The sequence below is a fragment of the Centroberyx affinis genome, unplaced genomic scaffold, assembly GCF_046629955.1.
Source record: "Centroberyx affinis isolate AG114_WGS23_722 - 3 ecotype Tasmania unplaced genomic scaffold, CSIRO-AGI_Caff_v1 ptg004325l_1, whole genome shotgun sequence".
Taxonomy (NCBI): Eukaryota; Metazoa; Chordata; class Actinopteri; order Beryciformes; family Berycidae; genus Centroberyx; species Centroberyx affinis.
In genome coordinates, this window is record NW_027282032.1 from 81,514 (window position 1) to 108,980 (window position 27,467).

General features: G+C 44.3%; 1 protein-coding gene across 3 annotated transcripts in view; it reads left to right on the forward strand.

Moving 5' to 3' along the window:
* The window catches only part of LOC139664603 (ankyrin repeat and SAM domain-containing protein 1A-like), a 64,798-nt gene that overhangs the window by 24,876 nt on the left and 12,455 nt on the right, over positions 1–27,467 (forward strand). For 2 of the 3 annotated variants that reach the window (XM_071543496.1, XM_071543497.1), the window contains exon 1: positions 24,372–24,575. In XM_071543496.1, coding sequence (XP_071399597.1) covers positions 24,372–24,575 — 204 coding nt within the window. Of the gene's footprint in view, positions 1–93; positions 181–352; positions 523–828; positions 892–1,770; positions 1,901–2,886; positions 2,931–4,067; positions 4,168–8,826; positions 9,321–20,687; positions 20,758–24,371; positions 24,576–27,467 lie in introns of those variants that run through there. The other variant, XM_071543495.1, reaches the window with a different exon arrangement.

Genomic DNA, 27,467 nt, shown 5'->3' on the forward strand with positions numbered 1-27,467 from the left:
ACCCCATGCGCAAACGGAGAGCGGCGGTGGGAATCATCCTCTCGATTTCACGTTTACCAGTTGTGATACGATCTCCTGTTTGTCTATTTGCAGGCCACATGACTGGCAAACCCCCCGATATAGACCTTCCCCCTCCGCCAATCCCTCCACCTCAGGAGAGTCCCAGCCCACGGAAAAAATGTAAGATTTACCAAATCTCACAGGGTCGAGTTTGTACTGTAGCAGCAGCAGTTCAGTCAGCAGTTTAAACATGAGACATTGACAAATGTAATATTAAGGTTTCTGCTTATTTTTGCAGCTATAAATACCTGTGTGTATCTGCATGGATGTGCGTTTCTGTCCGTGTTTTCAGGTGATCTGGAGAAGGTGAGTGAGTTGATCTCTGGGCTGGCCCCGGGGCCCGAGGAGGAGAGCCCATACGAGGCTCTGTTTGAAGCCACATCTTGCCACTCTCTGGACAGCCTGACCAGCGGCAAATCCTCCGACAGAGACTCTGGTCGACCGGATAGCGAAGCTGGCAAGGTTAGTAGTGGTTTAACTGAAAGCCACCCACACACACAAACATGCACACATAGTATGCTTGTCAGATGGTCTTATAGTGGAGGAAATCTGTAAGAACTCCCACTAGAGGGTGATAGCGGTCTCTGTTAGTATGCCTCTCTCCACTGGACTGGGTCACAAAACCCCTCCAGCGTTACACTTCTTGTGGTACACAGTGATTGCGTATTGCATTTCTGATCTTTAATTTATCTTGGCTAAATAAAATACAATATAAACTAATAATAAAACAGTTATTAATTATATATTCTTGTTCTGCGTCATTTACAGAAAGACCGTCTGGTTCACCCTTCACATCCCGGCCCCGGTCATGAAGAAGAGGTGAGCTCGGAGGTGAGGAGTTAAGGCGATAGAGCTGGATGGAGAACGGTTTCTTAAATGCCCTTCGCTCACCCACTGCAGCAGATCCTCAAATGTAGCCTTTAGAGCCATGCTTTAATAGCCGTGCTTTAATGATCACGCCAATACGACTTTGACACCCGCAGCAATTTAGTTTGTAAAGTCATGTCAGGACGATGGCACTGTTGGATGGATGTTTATCTGCCACTTAGAATGTCAGCGCTTTCACTGCCACCACCCCTTTCAGGACTATTCTCTTCACGCCCGCTGCTCAAATCAAACGACTCCTTAATAAATATTCATCTGAGTGCGGCATGGGACACAGGGAGCGAGGGCGTAAAAGGCAGAGAAGTGAAGTGGAAAGGGAGCGAGGAGCCAATCAAAGGACACGCTTGGTCTAAGCTTTGGCTGACCATGGAAGTGAACACATCTTACCTTGGAAAACCACTGTGAATGCTTTATTTCTTACATTATGGTTTTTAATAAATACACACAATGCTCACTATCTTTTTCTAACAATTTAAACAAATGAATAAAAACCCAACAAGTGAATGTGTTTTGGCCCACAGTAAATATCACACAGTCTCTTCCTGGCAAGTACACATACGAGATATTAGACTTTACCATTAGAGATGTAGACCATTAGAGGGTGCTGTGGAGCGCAGCAGCCCATAGATGTAGCTGTAACCTTCCTGGAAGAGTCACCTGCGTCACAGAGTATAAATTCCACTCTAGCTGTAGTGAATACTGAGGAGCTACGGCAGCTGAAGTGACTCATTGTGCCTCCTCTTTCCATTACCTTCTCATTCTCACCTTTCTCTCCCTCAATTTTCTCTCTCCCTCTGCTCTCTCATTATCTCCCTCCTCTCCCAGGCCCTATATACTAATAGCAGTATTGATGAGAGGGGGGAGCCGGAGGAGGAGGAGGATCACACGTATGAGTTGCTGCTGACTGCACAGACCAAAGTTCCACCGCCCAGCCAGGAGTCCCAGTCCCATAAAGGTAATGGTAAAGGTTTCATTTCCAGTAGCTTTGTTTACATCAGATATTTAGATTTTGGTCTGTTTTGAGGGCGTTTTGTGGCTTGTGTCCTTTGCTCACCCTCTCCTCCACTACATACCCACACCCTACCTCCTTGCCTACTGCGACCCTTCATTCCTTGCATGATTATAGACGAGCTGAAGAGGAGCTGCAGTCATTTTCCCAACCACTCCTTAAAGCTCTCCTGCTGTGAGCTGCGTGCTTACAATGTCTGAACACAACAGAAACATAATACATTTCCATCTTGATTAGCCAAGAGAGGCCGCACACAGTCAACCCTTGAATATGTCACTCTGGCCACGACTGTTTTTTCCCGTGCATAAGCAGCAGGCCCTCCTACTTAGTAGTGGCTGGTGAATGGCATCGCATGTAATTGGATTAAAGGGGATTAAATTAGCAGGCCATTTTGATCCCTGGCTGTTGATGTAGATGTTTTAAAACCGTCCCCTCGGGGCTTTCAGCTCAGTCAGCCTCACCAGCACCATTAGAAACGTCACCGAGCTGAAGGGTTGGAGTTTAATCGCTGATGTAATCGTGCCTCCCTTATTTGTATAAATGATGGTGTTAGAAAAATGGAGCGTCCAATCCTTTACTCACATTCTTTTTCCGCTCTTACGCTGGACAGAAATGCTTAATGATGAAGTTTTTTATTTCTGTTTTAAGGCTGCTTTGTCATGTCTCCATACCCAGCCCTGTTTAAATGGCATGGAGATTAATCTTAAAGTCTGTCTGACTTTTAGCCTATGTCACCATGCATAATACATGATTTTATTATATATCACTTCCCCATTCACTTAGCATAATGTCTCTTCTGGCAATCATAACCTGCACTGGGTTGTCTGTAATTCAGAGGATATGTTGATTAATTGAACACTGAATGGATTGAGGCAGTCATTTATCTGTCCAAACTATGACCTAACTCTACTCTATCTTTTCTGCCCGCCTAGATGAGAACACCACAGTCCAGTCTTCCAACAGTGTCCTACCTCAGGTAAATAATATGACTTTCTTCCATTTATCCTCCACAACGTTTTATATCTTCATCCCTCCATCAAGCAATCTGTGCAACTGTGGATATATTTTCTTGACAGGGTTGGTATAAGCAATATGGTAATGGATTCTGTGCCATAATTTGCCTCATTGCTTCTCCCTGCCAGTTGCAGAATTGTTTTGTAATATCTGGGCGGTTTGATTGTCAGAGAACAGCATCCCAGCTGCAGTTTGAAATGCTTATATAGAAAGCTATATGATGAAGATGATGGTCCCTTCATGGTCAGACACTGAGACATATGTTAGCAGAAGAGCCCCCAGGGATCCTCTTTGTGTTGTTTTGAGTAGGAAATCAAAGTTTGGCATTCAGCTCAAAGTAATTTTTAAAGTTTTCCTGCGGCAGGCCACAGTGTGTACATCTTTCCCCAAGCTCTTCATCAAGCAATATGGCCATGTCACTGCAGTTCACTGTCAATCTATGAGTGTCTCTGTTCAGTATCGGTGCCATCAAACTTCCTCTTTGAGGATCAATGTTAGATTTATGGTCCTTTGTCTCGCCCCTGTCCTTTCTCCTTTATTCTTTACTACTTTTAATGTCGTCTCTACTGGCCCTAGTATCTGGACGCCTTTGTAAATCTGTCCGTTAAATTTATTATCCTAACATATCTATTTTATTGCCATCTCATATTTATCATCCAGTTAGCAGATTTTATTATTGTTACCCTCCCACCACACACACACACACACACACACACACACACACACACACACCTCCGCTGCCCACAAACTCTGGTCACATCTTATTTTTCTTCATGTTCCTATTGGATTTGCTCTGCTCCTCGGCTGCCTAATCATAAAAAATGAGCGGCATGGTGTCCTCTGCACGCTAATCAGCAGCCATCTGAGCCAAGCCATATTGTGGATGATATAGGCAAGCCTGCCACCAGCGCGCTAATGCAGGCAATCAATGGGATGCTGTCTCTGTTTAATACTAGACTAGCTGGATAATTAGCTTGGGCTTATTGGCTGCCTGGGCCAAGGCTCGGCAGACTCTAATATGATTGGCTGGTGGGGCAAAAATTGTTGTGGAGATTTGTTGTGATTGACAACTTTTCTCTACCCTGCTCTCCCATTGCAGCGTAAGCCCACTGCCCCAAACGACCTCCGACCCTCAGGCAAGACGAAAGACACTCTGCAGCCCCCTGGACCTGGACGGGTCGGCCCACGGCCACCGGGAGGTGAGTTTGACCTTTCAACAGCTTTAACCACATTTTAATAAGCTTTAAAAAAAGGTGGGGACTCGAGTCACATGACTTGGGCTCGAGTCAGACTTAACTTGATGCATGAAGAGAAGACTTGAGACTTGAGTTCTGGTGACTTGAGACTTGACTTGACTTGACTTGTACTTTGATGACTACAAAAGGTTTCTGAAGTTTTGACAAAAGATCTTGTGTTTGTGTAAATGAAAGTGATGAGATTTGTCCCACCAGACAACTGAATTTAAATTCTGTTGTATGGAATGATTGAATTTATTGAAGTTAAAACTAATTATAGAACTCAATCAAATCAAACTCACTTACCAGGTTTTTATCCTCTTAAAACCATATTGCATTGAAAAGTCCTATTTGTTTGATATTTGGTTTTCTTTAAGATATTAAATTGATACTGGACTCTACGTTTAGCCTTTAAACTTGACTTGAGACTTGTGCCTCAAGACTTGAGACTGACTTGGGACTCGAGCAAAGTTGACTCAGTCACAACAAGCAGTAGTCTGAAAGAGGAGGACAGCGCAGGAGAGTATGGAGAAACACATCTGACTTGGAAAATCACAAGCCAAGCATGTCGATGAAATGGGAAAAATGCATCTGAGTTTCCAGAGTGAGACTGGCCGGCTTGGATTAGCGCTGCCAGGGAATGCATGATTGGCATTCTCCAGCAGCAGAGCGGATTTGGCTTGTTTAGGACAGGCTGATTGACATTCCCTGGCAAGTGAGCAAGGGAGACTCATTTGGTCGCCAATATAAAACAGAATTCTTGATCAGATTGTGTCATGGTCCCGTCTCAAATCTTCATCCCCACTTAAAGAGCAAGGGAGACTCATTTGGTCGCCAGTATGAATCAGAATTCTTGATCAGATTGTGTCATGGTCCCGTCTCAAATCCTCATCCCCACTTAAAGCTGGATGTGCCAGATCATCCAGTCAAGCATAAAGCGGAGGTGTGGAACATGTCCATGGCTTTTGCTGTCGCTTATGCTGATATCTTCATTGAATAATTAGTTATGCAGTATGTTTGTTAATACATTATCTGACTTGCTGATACAAAATCCTCGCATGCATCAATGAGATGCATGCAAGCTGAGTTGAAATTGCTGTGATACTTTTACAGGTGGGACCAGCTGTGTTAGTAACTGAAACAAATCATTCCATTATAAAGAGATGGTGTTGGCATTTCATGGTTGTGACAGCAGTAATATCAGTATAATTTATCAAAAAATAGCAACTAACTTTTATGAACCCATATGAGACCTTGATGCATTAAGCATAAGTGGAAAGTGGAGAAGGAGTCCTCAGAGTTATCGCTGACGATGTGGTTTCCTGATTTTATTTTATTTTTTTAAAATATCTGACACATTTCATCAACCAGATAATACCAGCAAATATTGTTTTTAAAATTTGCTGCATTTGCTTTGTGGTGGTGTTGATGTTCCTCTTTCAGTTGATAATTATATCTAAAGTATAAACTGAAATAACTTGTTTTAACTTTTTTTGATCAATTAGAAATTGTGATCTCTTGTCTGAGGACAAAAAAGGCGTGTGATATATGTGATAGATATTTTGCTAAGATCTATCACATATTTTAAAAAAAACATTATAAAATGAATAGTGGATTTGTCCAAAGGGCCTTCAGATTACCACCTCTGATGAGTTTAAACATTAAAATGTTATTAATTTTTAACATGAGCACCACTTTTATTTGTGGGACATGTTTTGTCCCAGGTCTCAAGAATCAGTGAGTCAATTTGACATGATTATTGTTGTAAGAATGATGTTGTGGGGAGTGAGGTAATGTTGAAATGTTGAACACGCTTCCTTGGATCGCAGTAGGCTCCTTCCCCTTTCCCTACTGTTACCCTTAATAACACTCCAGTAGTTGGCTGGTCACTTTTTTAAGCCACAAATACCACACATTTTGGTGTACACATGAGTAATAGTGTCTGTTTTTTTTTCCTTTTTATTGCACATCTGCAAGTTATGGTTTCCAGCTTTGAGCTTTATTTCACCCAGACAGTTGGACGAGCCTTAATGTCGGTCCAGCCTGCCTGCTCCACTCTGTGAGAACAGGGATCGGAGCTCAGCACACTCTTGGCTGCTGCAGGACACTTGCATGGTCAGCAACACCAAGGTGTTCATCATCTGTCACAAACACATTGCTGTTCTCAGCAGAAATATTGTGTTACATTGTGTTGCCCATCAAATTTCTGCCTCCTCGTAGTAATTTATGGGGTTTCCTAGGGATATTTCACGCAGTAGTAATATTCTACTGTATCTTACTTGCAGCATCCATAGTATATGATCATGTCTATCTATAATTAAGAAGCAAACTTAACCTGAGGTGCTGGAGTTTATATATCAAAGCTTGTTTGAACATAGTGTTAGAAATACCTGTGTACTTAGTGCTTTGCCCCTCTATTGAGAATTGTACATGATGCTGTGTTGTATTCTGTGCATGCTGTTTGTTGTATACGGCAACATGCTGCAATCAGGGCATTAGTGATAAGGGGGATAAGAATAAAGAGCATTACTTTATCATGCAGAGCTCCTAGTCCCCATTTCTGTCTGTTGTTTGTGGTTTGATACACCAATTTTCACTATTGACTGGAAATGTCAATAGAAGTATTTGTTTTCTTGCTTTACTGTAAAGACCCAAACATCAATAAGATGGCCTGTAGTTCCTTATTGAATTTCTGCACCGCATGGCACAGAGTTAACAACGTCCTCTGTTCCACATTTTAAAAAAAGAGTTGATTTTCCCCAGGCAGGACATGAATTGACTTTGGACTGTAGATGGTGTGACATCCAACACGGGCACAGCGGGGTCTGCAAAACGAACATGACATCGCCAGTAAAATATGGAGCTCACACTGCCAAATGAAACACACATGCCCCCCCCCCCCTCCATGGTGACCTCACCCGGCTACCTCACCCGTCTATAAAACCTGCGTTTCCCAGAGATTCTGTCTGTACGCATTTCCAGCCGCAGAGCGATAGCAGCAGGGGATGCCTTGGTCTTGGTCTGTCGTCTCAGCAAGGGTTAACACCATGTGAGATTGTTGGAACTGCACCGATTCGCTCATTGGGCGTTCACGCTCCCCAGCTGCCAAGGACAGGGTGGGTGTTTGGCTGTGGTCCGGACATATGTGTGCAGTGCGCTCACTCACCCGTTATAACACACACACACAAACCCACCCCCTCCCCACACGCATACACACACAGTTTTCCTAAATGAAGCGTTGGTGGAAGGGGGCACAGGGCGTTGTTTGGTACACTCCCTTGCTGCAAATGGCCCCTTAAAGAGTACAGGAGGAGTGGGGCAAACTCAGACTGATTCCAGGGTGGAGTGGTACCATTTTTCTCCCACATAGATATGAATCTTTCCCAGCCTGCCTGTTTGATGTTTTCCTTCTTTGGATAGCAGGTTGAGAAATGGCAGGCCAGAGCCAACTGCCTGTTCAGCAGAACGCTGGCTGAAGCGGTTCTCTGAAGGACAAACTAAAAACTGCCGCAACAGGTCACTCGTCTCCTGTGGTGTCACTGTCCCAGATTCCCTGTCACCAAACACCCTGACCCTGTCACCCTGACGGAGAACACACACACACACACACACACACACACACACATGTGTCAGAAGACTAATTATCAGGATTGTGGCTAAGAGTCTGGCTGCTGGAGGATCGAGTGATTCGAATTTCCGTCCCTGAGCTGCCATTATAGGGTCTAGAATTAGAAGGCAGAAAGACAGAGGGCTGCTGGTCACACGGCGAACAACAACACACAGCTGCATCACTCCGGTTCAAAGGAAGAGGTGCACAGAGCGAGGCGCAGAGTGGTGATTTTTCTAGGCTTCAAAGCCAAAGAGTAGATGAAAACGGGCACAACCTGGCCGCACTGTCATTCTGTGGCTGATCTTGATAGTGGAAAAGAGGCTTGGGTGGCAGTAATTCCTTAGGGAGAGGGAGGAGGGAAAGACGGGGCCTGCTGTGAGAAGGAAATCCGATTGTTTTTAACTGCACTTGCAGTTCAGTCCCATTAAGGATCTGTTTTCATTGCAGAAGACTGAGAATGTAAGTTTCGCTCCTGTTGGTGATATTTCAGTCGTGTTTTTTTATGTGTTCTGCTTTGTTTGTTGTGCCCTGTGGTATGTGCGTGCGTGTGTGTGTGTGTGTGTGTGTGTATGGGGTATGCCTGAATAAAAGTGATTGTCAATAGCCTAGGGAATTCTCACAGTTGTGTAATTTTTTTTTTAAACTTACGTCACAACTAAATGGACGTGGGAGCTGATAGGAAGTCAAAAAGAGTGAAACACAAGTAGAGGCATGTTACAGAATACATGCACCACCAGATAATTCGTCGTCAGACGGCTGCAAGCTGGGCTTGGAATTCTGTAGTTCTCCAGCCAACGTCCGCCTTCTCCCTGCTCCGGCTCTCCTCTCTCACTCTCTTTCTCTCTGTCACTCCTGGTAGGAAACAATTACAGATCTGTTTCGGGACTTGTGTGGGCGGTTTCTTATTAGCCCTGCTCTAGGGATCTGCCCCTCAATAGAAGTCCAGTTTCCAGTTCCTCACAAACTACTCTCTTTCTTCACTCACTTTGTCCTCTCTTCTTCACTTTCTCCAGATAACTCCCATCTCAGCCAGGACCAGGGAGCAGGTGTCCCAGAGCAGTTCACCGGCCTGCTGCACGGATCCTCGCCTGTCTTCGACTGCCGTGAGGAGCCCTTCAGGCTACCAGGTGTTCCGCCGGCCAGCCGGGGCCACCCAGAGTCAAAAGGACCAACCAAAGTAAAAGCGGAAGCAGCAGCAGCAGCGCCGCCACCTAGCCGTCCCAATATGGCCGCCATCCTGACAGACTGTGACCCCAAAGCAATTTACGCGACTGTGAGCAAGGAGCCCAGGGACTCCGGGGCCGGGGGAGTGTCTGCTGGTAGGATGCGCCCCCCTGGGGACCTGAAGCTGGCACGTAGCCTCTCCAAGTCGGACTCTGACCTGCTTGTGTCGCCGCCTAGCGAGGAGGAAGGAGGTCTGGGCAGCCGCAGCGAGTCTGTCTCTAACTGTAGCACTGGCAAGAAGAGGCTCGAGAAGTCTCCGTCTTTCACCTCAGAATGGGACGAGGTAAGAGTTTGGTGTCACCCTGTTTGACTGGGAGATAAAGCACTGTTGGTGTGTATACTTCTTTAGTCGTGCCTGTACAAAGCAGCAATATAGACTGCAGATCAGTATAGGTTAAAGTTGAAGGTGATAGAATCTGCTCACTGTTTATAATATGTGCACAAGAAATATATATAACAGTTTTGTCAACGTTTTAACTGCAAGGGGGGTTTTCTTGAGAATGAGAAAGTTACAATGCAGTGTGCAGGTGCAACTGCTATAAAACACCCTGTTGCATGACACCAGGTAGAAACATGCATGCAAAACAAATGAGCAATACACACAATTACAGGACATGTGTAAAAAATATATATATAGAAGCTTAGACTAGTACTGAACTGACTGAAAATGTCATAAAATAGTAAAAGCCATAGGAAGTAAAACATTAATATGATATGAGAAACAGCATGTATCATAATACATAACACAGCAATCCAATTCATGGACAGGGATTGCAAAAGTCTAAACATTTAAATCCTTATTTAAATAGTAGATTGAGTGTATGAATCCAAATATATGCCTGCTGTAAGAGCATATTGTCTCCTCTCTGAAATAAAAAGAAAAATCACATTGCCCCACAAATCAGGCTGAGCACAAACAAAAATTTGCAGTCACAAGACATTTGAAATCCTCTTGTCCATAATTTAAAATGGAGGATTAAACAGAAACCATTGTATCAAATGCAAATAACCCTGTTGACTGTGGAGAGCTTCAACAAAGACTTCCTGGTATCTCTGTCAACTCATGGACCGCCTACAGCTGTCCCAAGGGGAACATGGTACAATTTGAGCTGTACCTGGTTTTGGACACAAACCACCAGCAAACACAACCTTTGTCTGCATGTTTATATGTAACTGGTGAAAAACATTAGCCTGGAACTGTTCATAGTAAACTGAATTTATTTAAATCTTAGGATTTTTTCTATTCCCTGCTCGTTTTGTACTTTAAACTCCTGCATAACCCTGTATTGAAATTTGAACCCGGTGTATTTTTATTTTCTCAATCCTGTCAGTGTTTGTTATCATGGTGGATATTCCTAACTAAATATATCCACGCATTCGGCACTTTAATGCTTTGTCTGGGAGGTAGATAAAGAGCTGGGCAGAGCCACAGAGAGAGGAGATTAGAGAAGACAAGAAGATGGGGATAAAACGAGTGTGGAGCAGAGAGAGAGAGAGAGAGAGAGTAAGACGAGAGACAAAGGATTGGAAATTGAGATGCAGAGAGAACGACTGAGCCGCAGCTCTATCCTCCCTTCAGGACTAGTCTCCTCTAGTTGTCAAGGTTTCAGACTCCAACCTGAGCCTCCCTAGAGATGGGAAACCCATCATACGAACACACACACACACACACCAGTTACCAAATATAGGATTATTCAAAAACCACAAAATGATCTGTGTTAGACTAAGGTGCTTGACGTAAACAGGTCCATAAAAAGACATTCTCATACTTATATTAGTGTATTTCTTTTCTTAAATGGCAGTTAGACTTTCATCAGACTGTATATGACCATGAATGAGCAGAAGTATACAGTCATTCAGGCCACAGCAATTAAAAATGTTCCCTAACTACGCTATTTCACCATTTCCCCGATGACAGTCTTCTCATTGTTAACAGGATTAACGATTTCCTCTAAGCTTCTCAATTAAGTGTTAGCATTATAAGCTGCCCTTGATGGCCATTAAATTAGTCTAGACTGTCCAATATAGTCTCAAAGTGGTTTTGGGTTTCGCCTGGTTTTGTGTGTTTTCTGTGTTGTTACTCAGTGGAGAACTTACTTGACCTTGGCTGTTCATTCAAACACTAGTGCAGCTGAGTCATAGACGCTACAGCAGAGTCGCACATTGCATTTATGATTTCATTTATGATGCCAGACCATCTAGAGCAAGTCGAGGGCTCAGATAGCACTCAAGCTCTCTCTCTCCACGTTGAGGAGATCACATTGCTGCCCAGTGTTCCTTATATGACCCTATCCCAGCAGCCAGAGTCAGTTGCTAATAGCAGCACTGGCGGTCGATATCTTAGCCGCCCTGGGCCATGGTTCGTGTGTGGGTGGTCAGGGTTGAGGATCTCCCCTCCGCTGCCCAGTCCTGCTTCACCACCTCGCTGACCTCCCCAGGATTAGGAGGCCAGGATTGTGCTTTTGGCTGTTGCAGGGTGAAATACAAATAACGCTAATATATCTTCAGGTCTTTGATAGGGCTGTTGACCTATACCAACGATTCAACGATTACTTCACTACTAGGCGCTGAGATTTTTGTCTTTCACAACTCACTTTCCGGCCTGTACTCTGTTTTGCATCCCATCACATACTTGCATTTTTGCTCAACGATGAATTATGTATTATTACAGTATTTTGCATTATGATATATTACCTCTTCACTACGCCTTTCTGTTGGAACGCTGCTTTAATTAGCTCGCTTACTCATCTCTACTGTGAAAATGTGACTTTATTATTATTGCCAATTACAGGCCACCATAAGCTCTGCCAGAGACCTGTCGATGCTGCAATGCCTTGGTTGCTGATAGAGGTCAATGAAATTAATAGCTTACTTCATGGCCCTTTAAGAAGTAGTAGCATGAGGGAGAGTGTGACTCAGGTCCATGGCAAAGAGGCTGTAGGAGATGGAGGTTGAGCGGTTGATCAGCATGACAGCAAACTGACCTGCTGCTTGTTCTCTCAGGAAATATTTCTCATGTCAGCATTCTCCCATATTTACTTGTTGTCAATGAGAGAGCGATGAAGACAAGGCCTCTTACAGTGAGGCAGGCCGATTATGAATAGAGAAGCCAGTCAGCGTTCAAAAGGCTTTTCCAGCTTGAAGCAAAAGCATAACATATTGACAGTGTGAGTCATTCTTACAAGCTGGGTGTACAGACAGGGTAACCTTGTCCACAGAATTTTATATTTGCGAACACTACAAGGAAAGATTTTGCAGCAGTTAACTTCAGCATTGCCAGAGGTTTGCAAACATCAACAACATAACTTTAGTTTATAGCCCTTGTCAAAGTCTGCCAAGGAGACACTCCCTTCAAATTGGCGGTATTGTTTAACTTTAGTTACGAACAAAAATTCACCAACAAAATTCAAGCAATACAAAGTAGTAACAGAGTTAGTTGTCTGTTCGCTTACTTCTGTACTTAGGACTTCTCCAACTATGAAATATCAGCCAACAAGAAGTATTCTGTAAGAGATATGGCATCATCATGATATTACTTGATATTGTGATACTCTACCTACCATTAGGTATTTTGCCTGTCCATGGTAGAGCCTACTGTAGGGTAAAATTGTAGCGTTGTGACAAACCTGCCCCCGAGACATTGTTATCCCTCTGCACAGGATTCTGGCCCAGTGGGGTAATAAGGTCACTAGAGGGGACAGCTTGTGTGCTTGAATCTTAAATTCCCCTTTAAAAGTTTCTGGTAGCCGGAGGGGAGGAAGGCAGCAGGCAGGACACCTTACTGTCTAATTATCCAGTTTGATGAACACCTCACCTCCTCAGACTGTGCCTGAGGGATGTGGCCTTTCCAGGAGACTGCTGCTGGATTAAGCAGGCATGACATTACTTGGTTATTGGAGATTGCTGCTCTTTCCTGATGCCCACAGCGGCCAGTTATAATCCTGAGATGTTCTGGTGTCTTCTCTCTGGTGCAGCTATGCAGATCAACTGACTAGACTCTGCTTAATAATTGATCTATCGCAGGCTTTAGAGGAGTCAGGAAAACAGAAGGTTTCCCTTTTCTCTAGCACTAGAGTTCCCCCCCCCTATGGCAGGAGGTAGTGAAAGAACAGGTTGCATTCTCCTAGGCGTGATCTTAGGAGTGAAAAGGAGATGCACTCGAGGCAATGGCCTCGTTTTCTGTATGCACCATGCTTGTGTCTGTTACTGAGTGAAATGGCCAGCTTAAGTTTGCCTGAATGCCTAAAGGCTTCTTTGAAATCTTAAAGTAGGCTACTAGCAGAGAGCTTCACTATTCAGTATTAATTATTCAGTATCCCCAGGGAGCTCATTTGATTTACTGCCCAATCAATCAGTCACAAAATGAAAATGTTCGGGCATAATTTTTATAATGCAATTAATCTTGCACAATTATATCTTTTCTTTTGCTCTGGCTGTCAAGAATTATTCAACAGCAAATACAGTGTGTTTCCGCACTGTAGGCTGCTAACCATCCATTCTGCTTCTGACCAATCTCATGTATGCACAGGTTCCCTGTCATGCTCTCTGTCAGACCCTGTGTGTGTGTGCGTGTGTGCGTGTGTGTGTGAAGTGGGGTTGTCTGCTGGACCAATAGGATCACACATTGTGGTAGAATAGCCCTGGGAGCTACAGGGCTCATATGTTGACAGTTTGTTCGACAAGACAGCCATAGTGAATGCTAATGCACTAACCCCAAGCAACGATGTACAAGATAAAAACCCCACTGTCCCTCAAAGCATGACATGAATTAGCATGTTGCACACTGTGTGCAGTGGTGGTGATTTTCTCATGGCAATAGATGATTCATGTTTTGCATGTTTGATGCCATTGGTACTAATGAGAGTTTATGAAATGCATTTTTAGTGTGGAGGACTGTGTTGTTGCTGGACAGCCCCCTTGGGAATCTTGAAACAGATATTAGTGTCAATAGGCAATTTCCTTTGTCCAATTTAGGAGCCTTGGTTAAAGTTAATGAACTCAGAAACCTATTTTTTGCACTTGAATAGTGATTCAGCAGCCTAAGAATACTATGCTGAAGGCAGACAGCGAGAGCCCTGAATCTTTCTTCTCATTCTCTTTTGAAGGAATAGACCTGGGTCTGCTTGAGATGGAAATATCCACACTGCTGACGTAAAGGGCATGACAAATGAGAGCAATGTGAGGGAAATGTAGTTAAAGTTTGATTGGTTTGTAACTTACCCCACACTCTCTTTTATAAGGTTGGGAGTGTCGTCTTAAAATTGAAAATGGGACGTTTCAAGCTCCCTCCCCCATCCTCCCTCTGTCCTCTGCTAGGCAGATATCCATCCGTCTATTTTCTCCCCCCATCTACTGTTGCTGTGAGATGCAGGCGGTGGGCTCTGTGGCAGCCATCTTGCCGGTCACGGCTGGCTGCTCTGGAACACTCTACTGAGCTGTGTGACAGCATCTGGGCGAGGGGTCCCAGGACGGCACCCCTCCACCCCATGCACACGCCCCTCCAAAAAAATTTTTTTTTTCATTGTCTCTGGTCTGCCAACTATTCCCGTTCTCACACCCTCTTTCTCTTTCTCTCTATATCTGTCTTATTCCTTCTCCCCCTCCTTTTCTTTACATAGGCTACACAGACCCTCGGATACACTGCCTCTGGTTTCAAGACGAGGAGATTTGACTTGCATGAGGTCTTGGCCTATGCATCTCTCCATTTAAGGAGCCCTGTGTGTGTGTGAGCGCGTGTGTGTCTGAGTAAGTGTGTGTTTTGTGCACTATGTGCGGGTGTGTGCTGGTGTGTAAAGCGCATGCTAATGCGGGTTGGTCTTGGTCCTGGGATCAGACTGAACATGACAATCCAGGGGGCACATTGTGTGGGCCAGCAGACCGAGCTCCACAGATGGGAGGAGAGAGAGAGAGAAAGAGAGCTGCAGACAGATAGAGACAGAAGGAGAGGGCCGTCATCTACAGCCCACTTCACTTTTAACTTGATTTTCGATTGGCACCACACAGATCCAGTAGCCACTATGAAACCAGCTTTTGTGAGTATTGATTCCCTTACATGCAGCAGCTCCACTGGAGTCTCATTAATCTTTTCTACCTGCCATGAATGAATTGAATGGGGAAAGAATTGATGCTTTTTAGCACTTCTTTGATTGTTATATTTCTTGCGTTTTGTACGGCTGACTTGTTTGCTATGTGCCGGTTTTAGCTACTTGCTTTATTTGCTAAATGCAGCCTAATAGAATGGGGAAAGCACAAACCTCTCCCTTATATTGCCCATCTTCTTTGAGTGTGTTCTTTGAATAGTTAATCCTCTGTGGCATTTTAAACTCCACGGGCAGTTTCTGGAGCATTTCTCTGTTCTTTATTGCCATTCTTCTTTTATAGCTGTGTTGATAAGCCTGTTTTGGATTTGGTTGAGCTCCTTTCTTTATGTGACTGAGGAGAGAAGTACCCTTGCTGCTTGTTAGCGTGAATTCCCCTGGATTTCACGTGCTGGGATCAAACCAAACTGTGGGTGTGTGTCACGGCCTGGTGCAGCCAGCAGGGGAACTCTATTCTCTAATCCCCGCCAGGAGGAGAACACAGGAGAACCACAGGAGACTGAAGACATGCACCCCCGATTTTGTTGATATAAGTGTTCCTCTATCAGTGCAGTCAATGGAGACAAGGGATTCCCTATCTCTGCCCTGTTGTGCTGCGGATTTAAACTCAATGGAAGAGATGTATATTTGCAGTGCCTCTCTTGGGAAAGAGTTTCAAAGTTGTTGAGTTGCATGGAAGGGGCACAGCGCTCAAAAGCACGAGCGTGACAGTGAGCGATTTCCAGACACCCTTGGCTATTTCAGGAGGATGTTGATGGGACTGCTGACAGTGCTTTGTCCCAGTGTAGTATAGAGGCGCTGGCAGCTCCTCAGAGGGTGGCGCGTTTGTGTTCTCTGGATACCTTACAGTCTTCCTAGTTTCCATCCAACCCCCGTTTTGGTGCCAGCTTGCCGATGTGAGGCCGGTGGTCTGGGCACACTCTCTCTGTGGCAGCCCTTTATTTCACCCTGAGCCAGCTCTGCCAGCCGTCCCTCAGCCCCACCACTCCCCCCCCCCCCCCCTCTCTGTGTCTCAGTTCCCTGATGGATACTGGGACCTGTATTTGTCAAGATTCTCAAAGAAAGACTGCTCAGTTTATGTTTTCAGATCACAGTGAAATAGCTGTCAAGTTATTCTGCTCTGTGATCCTAGACCAGCGCTCCTACTTTGGAGAAGCTTGATAAATGGGCTCACGTGTCTTTAATCTCACCCTGACCATCTCTCATCCGTCCTAGCTGTTCAGCTGTTGACCTCCACCTCGCCAGTGACTTCTGACCTCGCTCATTGTATCTCCTTGCCTATAGTGAGCCCCTCTCACAATGGAGTCCTCTCCATTCCAGGTCTCTGTATTGATTAGACTCTGCAGCACAAAAACACATTCCTCTCCCTCCTCTATTAACTCTCAAGGCACCGGGCTTCCTTGTCCTCCAGCATGAAATGCAGACGCTTCCCCCTGTTGTGGATGTGTTTTACCTTGAGGAAATCACTGGGCTGTGTCCCTCGATAAGGATATATTTACCCAGCTCCAAGCACTATATCACAACTGCCTGTCATGGTGGCTGCTTCTAAAGCCGATTGGACCGGCTAGTATTCACCCTTCCATTATATTAGATGGGGGAAGCCAAGACTTCAAGACTGAACGAAGCTTCTTACTTTATAGCTGTTACTGTATAACTGTGTGCGTGTGTGTGTGTGTGAGAGTGTGTGTGTGTGTGTTTGTGCATCCATTCACATACCTACAGTGTGTTTAGATGAGACAGCTTGGTATGCTGACATCTGCTGCAGCGTGCATGTTTAATGCCATCAGTCATTCTCTATGTAGAGACCACAAGGTCTCCTGTATGCTGCTGCTGGATGCATTCAGAGTAAGGTATCCTTGCACTGAGACCACTGCAGAGACAGATGGGCAGTTAGTGTAGATGCTGCAGTGGAGTGACAGAATATTAAGACCCCTGCTACCATGTATACAACTCTGTAGCTGTGTCTTTTCTCGTGAGAGCCAAAGAAATGGCAGTGGCAGCTGAATAGCAGAGCCTCTCAGAGCAAGATCACTACTCTTTATTGTTCCCATTCTGCTCATTGCTGAGACCTGATGCCTCTCTCACAGGGTTTTTATCCTCAGTTCAGCAGAGACCTGGGTCGCTTTATAAGAGGAGAGCACTGGCCTGTCCTCATTATCACAGCAGTCTACGACAGCTCTGTGTGTGTGTGATTACATATTGGACCCCAGAGGACCGCCAGCTTTCATCAACAGGTTGTTAATTGGCTTTGTCCAGCTGACGCCTAATAATTTAGGGTATTACGAGGGCAACATAAAAACAGTGAGACTTTGTAACAAATTCTCTACAGAGGATATGTAAGAGGATTTGTAGAGAAAGCCAAGAGATAGCCAAGCCCTCCTCAGTGGACATGCGGTAGCAGTTTTTCATCAGTCACATCTCTGCTGGAGAGATGATGGCTACCCACTTAGAATATTTAAAGAGAGAGATCCTGTGTCTCATGCTGTTTATATTGTTGAGTTCGCAGCGCCAGAGAGGGGCATTATTAATTTGGTGGGAGGGGGGAAATAGATCAAACACCATCCACCCATCCCCACCCCCTTATTTGCCACATGGTTCAGTCCAACCGCTTCAGTCCCGCAGCTCTTTAGCCAACATCTGCCTGGTCTTAGTACTGAGAGTAAGAGAGGATCCTCCCCTTCCAAGGCAAGTCTGACCATGGACATGCTCATTTATGTCTGTGTAAGAAAAGAATAGGAAATATTCATGGTTGTTATTTTTTGTTGATCAACTTTCTGGAAGCATGTAAGAAACTAAAAAGACTCCAGGAGTCCCTTTTAGCACTGTCACAGTAAATGTACACAGTGTCCTGATTAAAATGTAATGTGATACATTAGCTTATGGATCTTTTGTTCTGTTTGGTAAAATCAGCTTTTGTAATTTCTAAGGTATAGTAAGACCCTCTACACACACACACACACACACACACACACACACACACACACAAGCTATCAATGTTCTGTTGACTCATCTAGATCTTTATTCAGGTAGGAGAAGCGATGCAGATTCACTATCAAGACTCCTATGGTGTTGTCTGACTGTTGTAGTGAATATGTGCTGCTGGGAGATGAAGGTTTTTTGTAGAGCTAGCGGTGACAGATGTGTGACTCCTTCACCATCTGGTCTATATGCAGCTTTGTAATCAATAGCACAGAGAAGTAACATAGCGGAGATGGATGAAGAAAATACTTTCATCCTCTCCATGCTCTCCCTCGCCTCCCATTGCCTCCCATCCCCTCCCATCCCCCCTTCTCTCACACTTCTCCTTCCCCCCACCTCCCTTTGCATTGAAGTGGAAATGAAGAGTCCTCCTCATACTGAAGGTGCTCAGGATTAACTTTGAACAGGAAGAAGAGAGAAGCCATTTCAGAAGACTAATGTTGTACACTGCAGCAGACTGTGATCTGCAGGTTGCACGATGATTTCTCTACAGTTTTTTTGTTGAAAATAGTCTCACCTCCTCAACTCAATGCTCCTCTGTCCAGTATGTATCAATGCCAAACAGCATATTACATTTAGTTTTATGTATTAAATATCAAAGGTGTAGGGGATCTTGTATAAAACAGTTGGGATGACAGTAAGATAGTTGGCAGGATGATTTGTAGATGGGGACAAGGAAGGAAAGCAAAACAAAAACCCTAACTCTCTCTCAGCAGACACCAACGGCTTCTCCCACCACAAAACCACGAAGAGCTAATTCCTTTGACAGCGTAAGATCACCACCTTCATATAAATATCTCCTGGTCCTTCTGCGGTGGGGTCTCTCCTCTTCTGGGGCATTCTTTTCAGAGATAGATGGGATCCTTTCAGGGTTCAGAAACTTTTTGACATAATCTCAGCGATTATGTGTTTCATTTCATTATTTCATTTCTTTCTTGTAGCAGGTCTAGAAGCCTTAATTTAAGTAGTTAACCGGTCTGATAGCAACTCTTTTAAATTGATGCATGATTCTTCAACGTAAGCTTTCTCTCTCTGCTCCTCTGACAGACATTTCCCTTCCAATTTTCATACCACTATATTATTTAAACATTTATTTACTGATTGATGATTCATAATGATGAGCACTTCACAAATGTAGATTTTGGTCTCCTGGTGGCACAGTATTAACATCAGTTTTGATACTAATGAAGACTGCCATCTAACAGGTGGCTTCTGGAACAATAGACAGGACTTGTACTCTGTTCAGCCAGCAGCAAGTCCATCATTTTTTTTGCGATCCTTAACACGCTATCAAAAAGGCACAACCAAGATAGCTACTTTGCCAAAGGTTATTTTCCTGCAATAGGCCCACACAGACATGACTGAATATGGTGTCACTGACCCACAGCAGCTATTTACTCCAAGCTATGAAAAGTGGTCTTATCCACTAAGAAGAGCTGGGATCACAGTGTCTGACAGGTGTGACAACAGCCATTGTCAGTTTCTGCCCCTACATTTTCTTCCCCTTCCATCTCACCATATATCTAACACATGTGCACACACACTCTTGGATTGGATTGGAGGAGGGAGCCTTATTCCTGTTGTGTGACAGGTGTAATATTGCTACTCTGACGCACTGCTGCTTCAATCCCCCTATCAGTGCATTTGAGGGAAATGACAGTCTATATGTGTGTGTGTGTGTGTGTGTGTGTGTGTGTGTGTGCACATGTGTGCATGTGTATGTGTCATGGATTAGTGAATATGCTTGGAGACAACACCATAGTAATGTTCACATGCATTATTTAGAGATGTATGATGCATGAAACTGGACTGTAAGAAGGCATGGTGGTCTGGGAATCTTTGTTCAGTTATAGCTCTTTCTCCTCAGTCTCACTGTATACCATACTGCTTTTATACTGTGTAATAAGAGCCTCAGTTGACTTGACACATGGGCTAATTGGTGTAATTGTTATTGGCCCAAACATTATGATGCAGATAAAATTGAATTTGCTATAAAAAGTTTTCCTTCCCATTGAGTATTGAATAGAAATACAAGGAAAGCCTGAACCACTTGGTCTTGTTTGTGTATCATTTTGGTAGACCTGCTTTTCTTCTGTCAGTTTCTCACTTAATTTAATTGCCCAAAACCTTTGACAAAACCTTTGCTTTGTGATCATTTACACCAAATTTTGAGACTGAGAAGCCTGTGTAAATCAGTATTGTTCTGGCTGCAGGCAGCAGTGTCTTGTCAAAGAAATATGTCACCCTAGTAGCTCTTCCAATATGAAACAAGTGAAATGATTGCAATGCCTTGGGCATAAAGGATACATAAAGCCAGTCACTCACAAAGCAGTTGCTTAAATGCATTTCAAAAATGTAATTTTATGTGTCTTCCCAGAAACGACTGTCAAATTGCTTTCATACTAGAGATACTCTTAATGCTCTCATTTCCTTTTGCAGGGTGACTGTAACTGATGGTTTATTGTTTAAAGGCATGGGGGCTTTTCTTGGCATTTTGCTGGTGAGAGGTGGAGGCTAAACTCTGAAGGCTCCTCCAGGTTCTCATCTGTCTACTTCTCTGTTCCTGTCCTCAGATCGAGAAGATCATGACACTGATTGGTGCTGGCATCGATTTTTCCAGAGATCAGCATTATGCGACACCAGGTAGAGTATTACCATTATTGTCATTTCATGTTTGTGAAATGTTAATTGGTTACTGGCTAAAATATTCTAACCACTTCCATTTCTCTGCTGATAGAGGTCAACACCTGGAAAATGAAATAGATAAGAGCATGTGTTATTTCCCAAATAGCCCAAATATTTACTTTCCTGTTAAAATTAACTCTCTTTTTTTGTCCCGTCTTTGCAAAGTGGCCAGCTGGTGTTATCTTTGTAATTATCGGTGCATGTTGAGGATTTTAAGGGGAAAAGAGTAAATTGTATAGTTTTCATCAGTTCTTGGTGCTCAATTTTATCTCCTTTTACTCACTTCTGTAATAAATGTCACCACTGTTGTATTATTTATGTATTGTGAATCTTGCCATGAGCCTCAGGCTTGAAGATAAAATCCTTAATTACCCACTTGGCCATAGGCAGAGATAATTCAAAGTATGGACAGCTTTAGTGCGCATTTCATTGTCTGTTATTTCTTCAAAACCTACCATCAGAATTTATAAGTGTGTGATGCAGATGGGATTGCTGGATTTATTGCCATAGGAGCTTCTTTGACAGAGGTTGTCTCATTTGTCTCTAGACATTCTTGTAGTGGACCCAGACTTCATGCCTTGCATGCCAAACCTGTTTGGAGTTTCTTTGTAATCATCCTCCAAGTTATTTCATCCTTCTGAATACCTTCAAGGGAAACCAAGCAGCCTCCTGAACGGCATAGTTAATGAAGGGAGGCAGCCCAGAATAAATCATGATTGAGGTGACGACTGACAGTTGGTGTGTTTTAATGGAACAGATGAGGAGAGGAATCAGCATCAGCAGCTTCAGTGAAGGGCAGGGCAGGGCTTTGGATCAGCTCAGCGCCTAGCCCACATTGTGCCTTTAAACCTGTAGGCTGCAATAACATTCCCTGTTATGCCACAGTGACTTGCTAAGGGGCCTGGTGACATACGCTGTTCCCTACTCTAGTTCTGCTCTTTTCAATAAAGTGCAAATGGACAAATTACTATCATTGCAGGGTACCAGGTATATATCTACAATTAAAGACCAAAGTGCCTGTAGGCCTTGTTATTAGATCTAACTCAGTAATTTGTAATATGATTTCTTTGCAGCAGGGATTCTGCGCCTGCTGCCCTGTTTTTCTGTGAGGCTTTTCAGTAGCATGTGGCTTGCCTGTCCTTAGGGCTGATGGATGGCACCCTGGGACTGTGGTAGTATACCAGAACCATCGACTCCATTCCTATCAGCTTCCACCTCTCCCATTATCATACATTCACCTCCAGTTTACACTGAAAGCGCACCCTAAGCCACGACGCTCAATATGCTTAAGCAATGCAGTAAATGTACTGTAACTATTCTGAGCACAAACTTCTCTATCCTCTCATTCTCCCGCCTGTGTTTGTTATGGTCTGCATTAGAGTGAGCTGTTTAAATATTAACCAGCATGTATGTCAGGGGATGAGCTCATTTTGCTTTGTAGACTTGAAGAAAACCGAGACCACTGCAGTAAAGCTGTTCCTGCCCTTCCCACAATGGCTTGTATGTGGCTGGTTTGAACCTGAATCCACTCCTCTGTACATCTGAGCCTCAGCCTTTCAGCCGCCTTGCCCACGGCTCCATCTCAATGAAGCTGCTGTCAGTGGGCCGTCAGGGGACGCGCTGGAGAAGAAATCTCTGAGAGAGGCTCTCTGTTTGATGCACGCGTGAGACGCCGCAGCGCTGTTTCTCTCTGGTTCAGTCGGGTGTTTACCTCCTCTCAGTGTTAAGTGTGGAGGGCTGTGATGTCTCTAACTGATGGGGCTCTGCACCTGCAGCCCCTTGTCCCCCTCTGCTTTCCACTGGTCGACTTCCTCATCAGAGTGAAAATAGAAGGGGGGGGGGGGGACATGTTTAAAAAGTGTGAGAAAAGAAGAGACTGAGATGTAGAAGCAGGGGGAAGTCAAGAGCAAATGCAAGTGATAAGGGGCAGGGGTCTGTAGCTGAAACAGCAGCTCACACTGACAAAGAGCAGCCACCTGCAGTGTCTCAGAGAGAGAGAGAGAGGAGGAGAGAGAGAAGAGGGAGGAGTGGAGAAACGCAAGTGAGGGGAGAGAGAGAGAGAGTGAGTGAGGGAGGGAGGAGAGAGGAATTGCAGGCAGCAGAACTGTGAACAGCCAGGACAATAGAAGGACGCCACCCCGGCATCTGTGGAATTGACTGTTCATCAGCCTGAAGCATCAGTGGACTACAGAGGCTTTTTTAGAAGTGGCAGCATCTCACACACTATGTCAGATTGAGGAGAGGCAGCTTTATCACTCTCTTGTCTGCAGAGGAGTTGAGCCTGGGGACCGGCCGTTCCTAAAGCGCTTGTTCAAGTAGCTGATTGGATACTTCCCTGGATTTTCTTTTTTTTTCATAAATATATTCGCCTCTGGAGTGGCCAAAAATGGGTAGTATGACGTGGGAATCTCCACTGGAACAGGATTGGGTTTGTAGTAGGTTGGGTAGGTAAAGAGTACAGTGGCGAGGGGGAAAAAAGAAGCGTTACTGATTAATTGTGATTAATTATATTGTGATATCTTGTTGTTATAGTAAGTACAGAGTTTTCTTTATCTATCTTCCTGCACAAGATAAAAACCAATCTAGTTAATATGGAACTCTTTCTCATGGGCAGATAGAATTGATTTGAAATATTAAGAGTGAAAGTTAATCACACCAAACAAAACTGTTCTGATCTCTTCTTAAAATAACTGCTTCAGTGGTAGAAGATTTGTGTTGTGTTTGCCTTGAAAGTAAGTTAACACATTAGATTCAAATGTTTACAGGTGTAGAGGCAAACTGTCCTTGTGAAAGTCAGGCTGCTACGGTTAAGCAGTTTCTTGGCTCAGGCTGTTTACAGCCTTCAGTACAGCTTTTGTTCTTGATCAGTCTCAGCTCATTACAATCGCTCTGTGGTTTTCGATTAGCACCTCGTCACAGTCCTGCTGCTTTCCTTATGCACACTGTCATGTTCTCAGGTAGGAGATTCCTGTCAGGAGTGTGTGTGGTGGATGATGTGCTGACTAGGTCGGATCTGTGAATCGAGGATGAACCTCTTTGGTAATTAACTGTCTCCTGGTTCTGCTCACAACTTTCCACTGGGCCGAAACAAATCGCTTCCCCGGGAAAAACTCCCCCGCTGTTGTGGAACTGCTGCTCTCCTCTCTGGCCCCTCTGAGTTTCTCCTCATTAAAAATTGGAATTTAATAGGATGAGCTGAGTTCTGCGAGCTTGTATTTTTGGACAGAGAAGGCTACTTCCTGACACTTGGGACTTTGTTGTAAAATTTTGATTTTGATTTTTTTGGCACATTTTCTGAGTGAAGCAATGTGTTGATTGTACACATGTTTTTGGCATGTTCTGGGCTGACTATCATAGCCAAGTATTCAGTGGATTTTAGCTGGTAACCAACCAGCTTCCATCCCCTGTAGCGTCTCCTCCACCCCTTACCCCTGAGAGCAGGGGTAGTTCAACCCTTTTCAGGTGACCGTGGTTCGGCGCCCGCTGCCCTGCGGGAGCTGACGCCCTGCCCACTGAGGACGCTGTCTCCCCTGCCCTCCTGTTGCTGGTGCGCTCGGCTCTGCTGGCCGAGAATGATGTGGCAATGTCACGTCTCGTCCTCCGAGTGCCGCTGCTACCGGCTGAAAGGTTTCTCCCTACTGAAGCGCTTCCCTCTGTCGGCAGGTGCTGCGGGCCGGCTGCTGGACCAGCCTGTAGGAGACTGGCTGGAGCATGTGGGGCTGCCGCAGTACGAGAGCAAGCTGCTGCTCAACGGCTTCGACGACCTGCACTACATGGTGAGTTGCTCACTTACTTGTATCCCTCCTTTAACCTCAGTCAGTATATTTCTTTGTTTCACATAACCATTCTTTTGTTTGGTTCATCAACTTTTGTCACTTCTTCCCTCTTTTTTATGATCTTCTTTTCTGTCTTTCTCTGCATGTCCCTGTCTACCTCCAGCTTGTGTCTTTGTGTATTAATCAGATATTGATGCATCCCCCCATCAGCTGTTAGATGATCCCATTAGCTTCCTCTGAAGCCCAACTTACTGAAATCCCCTTGAGGCCCCTCCCACTGTATTCAATCACCCGATTCTGATTTGTCTTTCAGCAGAGACCAAAGGTTGAATGATGTCTTGATAAGAAAAGTTACTTCAGATAATTGAATTTAATAAGTCATTATGAAATTGAATTACATACTTTTGTTTCTTTTCTGTCTTGTGACAGGACTTTGCTTTTTGACTTGGCCAATGTTCTGTTGACTTGGCCAATGTGTCCAAATACTTATTTTATAAGGCAAAAAGCTAGAGCATCCACCAGATTCTTTGAGTTTTTTCTAGTATCAAACAGAACAAGTGGGAATGAAAGTGTTACTCTAGTTTTTATATCTGCCATAGCCTGGAACATACAGCACTGTGTCAGTTCTTATCAAAGCTACTGTAAACAGAAGTTTTGACAGCATATCGATGATTTAATATCATTAGGCCTGCTTTGAGTCAGGTCTGTCCTGCACCCTCAGACTCTCCCACTCAGCCAGTCTGTCTCCAGCTCAGGAGTCACACCCTCTCACTGCTTTTCACCTACAGTCAGCAGGCCGCCTGAGAAGCAGCTGCTGCCTGGCCAGAATGGAAGAGCGTCTCAATAAGCAATGTGATGCTGTTGCCGTGCTGACAAGGTTATAGAGCCCACAGTGTGCGACGCCACTGTGTCTTGGCCCTGTTGTTTTTGTCAGTAATGAGGATTGATGGAGGAGAGAACGGGGGTCCCAGCTGGCTGGCTGAGCCACGTTCTAAATGAGACAGCCATGTTGTGTGTCAAGATGAAAACTCTTCCCTCCTCGATCAGGCTTGTCATACACCTTCCCTCTAACACTGTGGTCCGTGCCATCGGGAGCCACGAGTATGCAGGTTTCCATTCCAACCAAACACTACACCAGCTGATTTCACACTGATTAGCTCCTTCCTCTCTGGCTGAAGGTGTGCTAATGAGTCAGACGAGCTGCTGTAGTGTTTGGTTGGAATGAAAAACCTGCAAACGCCTCCAGTTCTTTGAGAGAAAGCGGTGGAAATTTCCCTGGTACTCTGCGCTCCAGAACTTCCCATAAAGGTTCATTGATGTTTAGATCTGGGGATTGGGGCGGCTATAGTCAAGTTAAGTTTGTTTGTAGAGCCTTTAATCACAGTTACAGTTTCAAAGGGCTTCACAATGCCCACATTATGAAAACAATAAATGAAAACAATACGCCCCAACCTTTAGACCATCGGCTGAGGACAAGGAAAAACTTGGATGAAAACCTCATTAGGAATAAAAGGAAGAAACCTTGGGTAGGGCAACTCAGAGAGGGATCCTGCTTACAGGACAGTCAGGCCTGCAATGGGTGCCAGACAAAAAATTAAAAGTTGATAGAATATAGAAGGCATTTTACTTGAAGCCAAAACACTCTTTTTTAACAATTTGTCTAGTAGTGTGTATGTGGCCAATCATCTTGGAACATGGGAGCATTGTGATTGCTCACATTAATGCGTCTTTGTGCATCGGCCTTGGATACAAGCCCTGCTATTAATACCAGCTTTGTAAAGCTTTTTGTTGAGACAGTGTCACAGATGTTTTGGTTCAATTCTGTGGTGTTCAGCAACTTTCCTGTTAAGTGTCCGTCTGTCTCTGTCGATTTGACTTGGAACTGCGATTCCTTTTTGCCTTTTTGCAGCTTGTCCATGCTTGACATACTGTATGTTCTCATAGTTTTCAAGGCTGGTCCCTTGCCACATAAAATAATTTTGCTTTTTTTTATTTTTGACCATTGCACTTGCAAGTCGGTCATCATCTATTTGGCGTCTTTAGAACTCTGTTAGTTGCCTCATGTGTTGCTTTGAAAACTCATATGCAGTGATTGTCAGACCTACTGCCAATTGGCATTCAGTTTAATAATGACTCGTATGTGTGGGTGCCTTTGTAATTGTGATTTAGTTCTGTCAAACTTATACTCCTTTTTCATGTGGTGTTTCCATTGTTTTGTACATGTAGAGTGTAAAGAGTTTGCTATGCTCTGAAATAACCACAGTGACAGTCACAGGTGCTGTTTAGGTCTTTCCCAGTTAGAGGTGAGAATTTCTGCCTTTCAACACTGTGTTCCATGTTTATCGCTTCCTAAAATGAAGGTCAGTGTTGAGTGTGTGTGTGTGTGTGTTTGTGTGGTTATTGTTATTTAAGTGGCAGTGAGTTGTAAATCAGGGCTTGTTGGGCTCTGGAGAGCAGGCTTTGTCCTTTTACCCCATTCTGCCACAGTGGAATATATGGAGCCGGGGCAGGAGCAGCACTTGATTTTATAATGTCAATCCAACATGAATATGTCTAACTTTGTCATCCATCCATCAGGGGCAATGGTGTTCTACTGTTGTTGATGGCATTGCAGAACTTTACACTGATGAATAACAAAATAATTCTGAAGTGAAAATGTCATGCCGTTGTCTGTTATAGCACAGATTCCATAGCTGTAGAAGTCAGCTGTGTCAGACTAATCTCACTATACTTTGATACCTGCTTGGATAATCTTCAATCAACTTTACATAACCTGAGAATAGAGCCGGCCTCCATCTATCTACCTCTCTCTCTCCCACGGTGACATCAGTATCCGTGTTAAAGTCTGTGTTGAAGTCTCTGAAGTCAGGTTCCTAGGTATAATCTTCCTCC